Source organism: Triticum aestivum, chromosome 5D, assembly GCF_018294505.1.
Source record: "Triticum aestivum cultivar Chinese Spring chromosome 5D, IWGSC CS RefSeq v2.1, whole genome shotgun sequence".
In the NCBI taxonomy this organism is placed as follows: domain Eukaryota; kingdom Viridiplantae; phylum Streptophyta; class Magnoliopsida; order Poales; family Poaceae; genus Triticum; species Triticum aestivum.
In genome coordinates, this window is record NC_057808.1 from 313,064,968 (window position 1) to 313,073,717 (window position 8,750).

At 53.0% G+C, this 8,750-nt stretch overlaps 1 protein-coding gene and 1 non-coding gene across 2 annotated transcripts; both read left to right on the forward strand.

The window, feature by feature from the left end:
• The first annotated feature begins 5,497 nt into the window (after window positions 1–5,497).
• On the forward strand, window positions 5,498–7,926 carry LOC123121415 (U-box domain-containing protein 19). The gene has a single exon (XM_044541380.1). The coding sequence runs from the start codon at window positions 5,583–5,585 to the stop codon at window positions 7,686–7,688; it is 2,106 nt and encodes a 701-aa protein (XP_044397315.1). The 5' UTR covers window positions 5,498–5,582; the 3' UTR covers window positions 7,689–7,926.
• A 462-nt stretch (window positions 7,927–8,388) lies between these two features.
• Window positions 8,389–8,461, forward strand: TRNAK-CUU (transfer RNA lysine (anticodon CUU)). Its single transcript has one exon. It is a non-coding gene; the product is annotated as a tRNA-Lys (tRNA).
• Window positions 8,462–8,750: the final 289 nt, after the last annotated feature.

Below are 8,750 nucleotides of genomic sequence, written 5' to 3' on the forward strand. Positions count from 1 at the left end.
CCTAGGTTAGTGTAGCCATGCATACTACATAGTACCGTATTAAAAGAAATCACATGTCACTGAGAAGGCAATTCAATATGGTGATATTAGTTTCCCTCTTTCCTTCTCATGTGCTCCTGCCAAACACTCAAGCATATCAAGCATTATAACTATGTAAATATTAATGAAGAAACAAAACATGTTGTGATCTGGAAGAAAAAAAACTGGTGCTCTTAAGTCTTAAAACACTTCCATGGGCACCACTTTTTCTAGCACAAATCAGTAAATATGGCGTTTCTTCAGGAAAAAATGTATTTTGTTAGAAGACACAAATATGTTTGTTGCAAAATGTCCAGACTTTTCTATTCTTTTTTTTGTTTCACACCATTCATCCTAGAGCTGCTTTGGCTCCATATTGAATATTCGACTTTATTGTCAGCACTCACAATTCCCTCCAAATCTCTCTGCTCTCTCTCTCTATCACCCAAGGTGGAAGAAGAACAGAGGAAGAACACTGAAGTTTTGTGCAGCGCTCTGAATGTTGCTTTTCTGTTTCACTTTTATTATCTCTAACAGAAGGCAAACATGCCGCAGGTCTTGCCCTCTTACCGGATCGTGCCATCCCACGACCGAGAACAAGTCCTTACAGGCCTACAAACGCGCCTCAGGATCGTACAGCCCAAGTCCTCAGGCGTCGCTAACAGTTTAACTGAAACTTCTGAAACTACTGAAGAAAACTGCTAACTGAAACTACTGAAGAAAGCTGTAGCTAGAAAAACGCTACCAAACTACTAATCAAGCCACACTGGTTTATTTGCTAACATTTATATCGCTGAATCTTAAGAAAAACAAAGAAGTAAGCTAGTCTAGGGGAAAATCCAGTTTGTGAGGTAAACTTTGCATGACGGTTCTAACCAAAAGCTAAGAAACAAATAATTGATGTATTCCTTTTCGTTTGAGAAGGCAAGTTATGATTAGATTTCATGAGACACCTCAAAATTATCATTCAGCTTCTCAAGAGGAGCATCTGATGTGGCCCCGACCAAACAATACTAAAGTTTTTCAAAACTAATTAAAATAACATGAATATACCTTGTTCAAACAAATATTCTAAAAATTATGTAGGTTCACGTAGGTATATGAGTCTGAAGTCATATATTGTCTTAGGAAAAAATACACAGTTTCCCATGGGATTCTAACCATACAGACGTTACATAATATCAAATTTTACTTGTGGAGAATTAAAACAGATATATGAACTCATAGGGGTTTAGGGTAACACACGATGAGAAGGAAGGCACATGTTGAAGTCGTGAAAAATCTATCTACAAGCAACACAACACTCATTATCGGGCATCTCTCCCAGACCACATATTAGAAGGATATTACTAATGCTGCATATCTTTTTTCAATTAGCATTTCCAAATAGAAATCTTCTGCTAGTGGATGAGACGAAGACAATACTGTCGTGGAATTGTCACGGCAGATGTCCTCAAGCTAGGACTTAGTCGTGGAGCCATCCTGATCCCTTCCGCTGCCAGGTCCTCCTTAGCTTTCACTAGATCTAACTTTAATTGCGCCACCTCCGCATCATGCTGAGCTTGATCCGCCGGGTCAACCGCGACAGTTAACAGGGCCGTCATCTTGTCCATGAGATCCATCAGCACCTGAGCCGGCGAGGGCACCGGGTTTCTCGCTCCAGCAGCAGGGTTCTGAACAGGCTGTGCACCGGCCATAAAGACTCCAACCTGACTTGGCGGCTCAAACGAGTCCGGAATACTATCACCATCGGAACAACCCATGAGCCTGTCATCTTGAAGTTGATACAACGAGTTTGACTCATCTGTGGACGACTCGCCATCAAAGCCGGCGGCCGTCTCATCACCAGATCCAGATCGATCAGAGAGCCCTCCATGGATACATCCCACAAAAGCATGCTTTAAGGCAGGCCGGGCCCGGGCGGGTCGTGCGCGCTGAGCCGTCTCGATGAGATCGGCGCAGAGATCCGGCTCAGGGCCCGGCTCACCAATCTTGCCAATGAAAACATGAATTCCGCCGAAGGGGACCCGGTACCCGTACTCAATTGAGCCGGCGTCGGGGCCCCAGTTTGCATCGTCGATGTAGAGCTTGCCGCGACGACTCTTGGTCATCCGGCCCACAGCGTATCCCTTGAGCCCTTCGAAGCTGCCCTTCAAGAACTCAAATCCACCGTGCGCTGGCCCCACGGTGGGCGCCAACTGTCGTGGAATTGTCACGACAGATGTCCTCAAGCTAGGACTTAGTCGTGGAGCCATCGCCGCTAGGAAGCTTGAAGGGGTTAACGGGACAAGGAACATGAGGGTTTATACTGGTTCGGCCCCTTACGGTGAAGGTAAAAGCCTACGTCCAGTTGAGGTGGTATTGATTAGGGTTTCGATGACCAGGGAGCTTAACTGCTATGCCTGGCTCTCGGTGAGATCTTTCTTGTCCCTAAACCGTTGCCGGGTCGTCCCTTTATATAGAGAGGTTGACGCCCAGCGGCCCTCAGAGTCCCGGCCGGCTCATAAAAGTGTCCGGCTCGGACTCTCAACTATTCTTGCCTTACACTACAAGTTCTACCATAATAATGATTGTAACTACGGGCCTTAAGCCATATCCGGGTCTTAAGCCCATCTTTGGCCCACCGTCTTCAAGCTTGGCGCCGGGCTTCTGGCATTGACCATTATGAGTAACCCGGCCCCTCCTGGCGGGTGACTCTAAGGTCTATATCCTCAACAAATACTGCATGTCGTTCTTGCTCCATTAATCTCATACAACCACACAAGTGTGTATATATGTTGTTTTGTAAAAAAGGATTACTCAGATTCCGTTCAATACACAGTAATAATATACAGGGAAGTAAAATTACTTGATACAACAAAGTGGAAAAGCTTATCTTTAAAGTAGGCTTGAGATCTTTTCCACTTAGAAGACATTTAGCAAGAGCGCTACTACACAGCCGACGGGTTCTGGACGATCTTCAGATGATGCAGCGCATCAAGCCATCGATGCGTAGAGCAAAGGTAAACAACACCATTCAATTCTTCAATCGTCCAGAGTTCGGCCAACAACTGTCGTGTGTACAGTAATTCTGTTTAGCAATGCTTGATTACACTGCTCCATTTTCCTTGAGCAATAAATCTGACACAGATCACAATGGAAAAAAATCTGAATATTGAATAAAAAATCTAGTAACAACCCGAGGGGATGGTTCTCAGTAATTTCCCCAAGGATAAATCTGCAGTTCTCGAGGTACTTCGCAGATCCACAACCAATTAGTTTTTAAACATATTTAGGAGAGGCAATGGTTTCAATCACATAGCTGCACAAATCACACATCTCTGCTCCAAAACAATGACAAACTTCTTTGGGTCTGACAGAGAAACACAAAACTTATGGAGGGATGAACGTGGTTGGGATTTGGGAACAAACACAGTGGCTTGAGGTAGTTGGCACCGGCACTGCCGGGAACGAGTAGTTCGCCACCAGCCGAAATCCTCCGGCGGGCAGCAGTAGGTGGCGGTGCAGCCAGCGGCGTACTTTGAAGGTTGACGGCGGAGGATACGGGGAGCGGGCGGAAGAGATGGCGATGAGGAGGATGATGTGGTGCCGGTGCGTGGTGGGGCTACTGCAACAAGAAAGGGAGGAAGCAAGAGAGGCGTCAGGGTACGGCGGCGGCAGCGGCGCACTTCCGGGCATTGGAACCGCAGGAGATGGGGGAGGGGGTGTAGGGGATGACGCGGAAGAGGGCGTCGTGGTGGAGATGCTGGGCGGTTGTGCTGCGGCACAAGAGGATGACGAGTCGGCGGACGGGCGGCGTCGGCGGCGTATGTGTTTGCCGAGCTCGGCGCCAGAGGAGACGGGCAAAAGGGGGCGGAGGAGATGGCGGGGAGGACGGGATTTTGCGGTGGTGGTGAGCGCTGGGGCTGATGAGAGCAGGCGTGAGAGGCTTGGGGGTGGATGGCGCCGACAACTGCCATCGAGCGAGATCGATTCCAGTGACATCGAGCGAGATCGGTGGTTCTTCCAGCGCCTTCTTTTTCAGATGGATTTTGATGAGTTGGGGGCGCCAGTGCTGAACGGGAGAGATGGGACTTGGAGGGGCTATCTGCAAATGTGTGAAGTGAAGCGGGCGTCTTTCTGTAAAATTGCACAGATTGCTTTGTGTTGTGCGTCGGATGCAGATCCGACGATCCGAAACGCAAAATGGCAGGCACATCATTATTACCAATTCAGATTTTCATAGAAGTAGAGATAGTATACGCAGTTGTGGATCAGTGAGGCGCCAAACGGTATCCTGTCCCCTTCGCCACGTCTGACAGGGACGCACTCCCTCCTCTGCGCTTGACCGCTTCCACGGGCCGATCCCAAGGATCTTGACAAAATCAATCATGCTGCCGTGTGGGACCGCTGTTAATGGCTGCTGCACTGCAAGTCCGCAGCCTCCTGGACGTACGTATCTAGTTGCGGCACAAAGTTTGGCACAATCAAGACTCAACGCGTGTCCCCACGGCCGACACGTAGGCGGATCTTCCACGCCAGGTTACCAAATAAACTAATCAACTCGTGTCCACGTCGCCAAATAGCGGATTACTACCGATCAACAACTTACTTACGCGCCTCCTTCCCGTTCAGTAGGCGACGGAGTAGAGCGCACGCGCGAATCTCCAAGCCTTGGCGGAGGCCAGGGGATGAGCGTGCGGTCGCTGCTCGGTGTTCGGCGGCGAGCTGCCTCGCGGCTTCTATGTCGGCCAGGTGGGCCCAGCAATCGCCCAAAGTATATCCCCTTGGCGGCTGGCGGGTCGAAGACTGCAATGCGTCGCACGCGACATACTAATATGCCAGGTGTGCATGGAGCGGTCTGGTGGGCCAGGCCGTACGTACGTCTACCCGAGCGCAGCTAGAGCTTACGATCTCCATGACCATGGCGAAACGAGCACGACTGTACCATCTTCCTTCTTCTGCTGCATGCGTCAGTTGCGTAGACCAAATGAGGTTGCCCGGCCGACCAAAGCCGCCCACCCCGATGAAGAGGGTTTGCTTCTAAGTTTCAACTCTTCTTCGTTCACCAAGCTAGGTTACTTACTTGTAAACAAGTACAAGGAATCCATCTTACTTTTGCTCGTCTGAACCTAAAGATTTGCATCCCATGTACGTGCTCACGTACCGCACCACACATGCCCTCGTCTCACTCGCCAGCCCCGTCGGCAATCTATCCATCCGGACATGCATGCATCAAAGCCATAGCCCAAATGCGTAATAAGAAAGTCCAATATAATAGTGATATAGGTGCATCATCATCATCATGGAGCTACAGACGAAGAAGCTGCCATGCCGCTTCTCATCTCGCTTTCTCGCGTTCCTATCCACTGGTGTCGTCGGGCTCCACGTGTCGATCCTGCCACGCGTCGGCATCCCAGGCGAGTGCTCCCTGTCTGGTAACACGTGTTCACGCTCCTCTATAAGTATGCGGCTCTCGGTATCCTCTCACTACGAATTACAGCCCACCTCTTAATCTCTCTTGAGCTTACTTCCACACTACTTCCCTTAATCCAAGCGCACCACTACCGGTCGGTCGATCTACGATGCCGGCGCCGACGCCACCACGGAGCCAACCAAAGCGCCGGCGGCCGCTTGCTCTTCCCGCGGTCTGCCCGTGCGAGGGCATCGCGCCGGAGCCGCTCCTCGCCTCCCTCGTCTCGCTCACGGCCGATGTGGCGAGCCGCAGGGCCGGCGACGCCAGCGCCTTCCCCGTGCTCCGCCGTGGCACGCACCAAGCAGTGCGCCTCGCCGGCCTCCTGCTCGCCTTTCTCGAGGAGATCCAGGACGCGACAGCGACGCTGTCGCACTCCGCCGTGGTCGGTCTCACGGAGCTGCACGTCGCCATGCAGAAGATGAGGTTCCTGCTCACGGACTGCGCGCGTCGAGGGGGCCGCCTGTGGATGCTCGTGAACACTGAACTCATAGCGTCTGAGCTCAGGTTGTGTCTGGGATCCGTCGCGGCGGCCATGGATGTGCTACCGACGAGCATCGTCGGTGCATCCGTCGAGTCGGGGGAGCTCGGGCGGCTGGTATCGGATCAGGCGTGGCGCGCGGTGGTGCGGCCTGACGCCGGCGACAAACTAGCAGTGCGGAGCATACGGTCTATCATGGATACCTTTAAGAGGGGCGTCGCGCCGGAGGCAGATGATGTGATGCGGGTGCTCCGCCGGATCAGGGTCGAAAGCTGGTTCCAGTGCTCCGAGGAGATCGCTTTCCTAGATGGCGAGCTCTCCGTGCGGTTCGACGCCGGCGACGAGAACAGCAGCGAGGTGGTCCTCATCAACAATTTGATGGCGTTCCTGGTGTACTGCCGCGTGGTGCTGTTCGATCACATTGACTCGAAGCAGTCGGATGCGACGGCGGTGCGACCGGCGACGTGCCCAGAGTGGATCAGACCGGAGGCGCTCCAGTGCCCGATCACACTGGAACTCATGATCGACCCGGTGACCGTGTCCACCGGCCAGACATACGACCGCGCGTCCATCACACGGTGGATGAAGGCCGGGTGCCGCACGTGCCCAGTCACCGGAGAGAAGCTCCGCACCGCCGACCTCGTGCCGAACGCCGCGCTGTGCGGGATCATCGAGCGGATGCTGCTCAGCAACGGCGTCTCGCTTCCCGAGACGAGCTCCAGGCACCACCACGGCGACGCTGACGGCTCAGCCGCTACATTCAGTCCGTCAGCCACCGGCGCCGCGCGGCTCGCCGTTAGCTACATCGTGGCGCAGTTCTCGACGGGGTCGACGGAGGAGCGTAGGAAGGCGACGTCCGAGGCCCGCAAGCTCTCCAAGCACAGCGTGTTCTACCGAGCGCTCTTCGTGGAGGCCAATGCCGTACCGTGGTTGCTGTGCCTCCTCTCCTGCATGGACACGTCCGTGCAGGACAATGCCGTGGCGTCCCTACTCAACCTCTCCAAGCACCCCGGTGGCCGGACGGCGCTCGTGGAGGCCGGAGGCATCGGCCTCGTGGTCGACATCGTCAACGTCGGCGCCAAGGCCGAGACGCAGCAGAACGCCGTGGCCATTCTGTTCTACCTCTCGTCGAACGCCGAGTACGCCGAGGAGATCGGCCGCTTCCCGGAGGCCATACCGACGCTAGTGCGGCTCATCAAGGACGGCGCGCACCGCGGCCGGAAGAACGCCATGGTCAGCCTCTACGGTCTGCTCCAATCCCCGAGCAACCACGCCAAAGCCGTTGCCGCCGGCGCCGTGGTGGTGCTTGCTGGCCTCCTTTCCAGCGACCGCGACGGCGACCTCGCCTGCGACACCGTCTCGCTGCTGGCGAGGATCGCCGAGCAGCCGGCGGGCGCACAGGCCGTGCTCGCGCGGGCGGGCCTAGTCGCCCGCCTCGTCGAGTTCCTCGCCGCGTCTTCCTCTCGTTCCGGGAAGGACCACTGCGTGGGGCTGCTTGTCTTGCTGTGCCAGCACGGCGGCGAGAAGGTGGTCGCCCTGCTGGGCCGGATGCCGGGGCTGATGGGGTCGCTGCACTCGCTCGTCGCCGACGGCAGCCCGGCGACTTGCAAGAAGGCGCGGTCGCTGATCAGCATGATCCACCGGCATTACGAGCTGGCCAGGCCGTCATCATCGCCGGTGCCGCTGCCGGTGCCTACACCGGACGCCGGTGACCGTTTCGTTCGGCTCGTGCTATAGCGCCGCGCGCGACGAGGCGTCCCCTTCTCCTAGCTAGCTAGTCCTAAGTAAGCACAGTACATCGTACAGCGTGATGGATACGTGACCATTTTTGCTCTCGATCTCATTCTCAGCTCGAGTTTTAGAAGAGCTGAGATTGAATTTTGTTCCTCCCCGCCATTCCTTGTGTTATACTACGCCGCTATTGCTATACAGATTAGAGTTGCAGTTTGTAACACCTTTGTTGTACATATCTGTGTCGAATTGGATTGTGTGTTCACTCTGATGATTTGAGTGCATAATGGAAGAAGATAGTTGTGGGAACAAAGATTTGGTGGCGACTGAAATTTTCTCGCTCGAAAATGAAAACCTTGACTGTACTTACATGATTACAGTATTACAGTTACAGAATAGTTTGGTAGAGGTTTTGATTATGAGCTGATCCAGTTGCCGTGTCTTTTCGGCCTTCACAGTTCACACCCCAGCAGTCGTTCTGATTGGAACAGGTCAAGCACACAAAAAGTTCTTTGTATGTTTCTTTTCCACAAAAAAGGTCTTCCCTGTAGTAGCTATGACTTTCGTGCGAATCTAAATAGTTTGTGGCGAAATGAAGTATGGACTCATTGTCCGATTTAAAGAACTCTACTCCGTAGTGGGCCTGAGCAAGAGAGTGAAGGCAATTATAATATTAGAGAACAAGAAATTCCATTTTGCACATCCAGCCCGTCTAGCTCAGTTGATAGAGCGCAAGGCTCTTAACCTTGTGGGCGTGGGTTCGAGCCCCACGGTGGACGCTGGTCGTTTTTTCCCTACTGGCTCGTCTCCTGTTTTCTACTTCCCTTTTCATTCGTAGTTTCTGTTTTTTTTTTACAATGGAACCAGTCCTCTGTGCACATCGCCGGAACGATGCCCCATTTCTGCGGACTAATCATTCTACTACAACGATATTTACAGTATCGTTACAGCTGAGCAGATGGTTTGAGTAGTAAGCAAGCGACGAGCTTTTTGTCAAAAAATAGAAGAAGCAGACGACGAGCTAGTCAAACGATAGTTTAATCTCTGATGCAAACCAACGGCGCTATA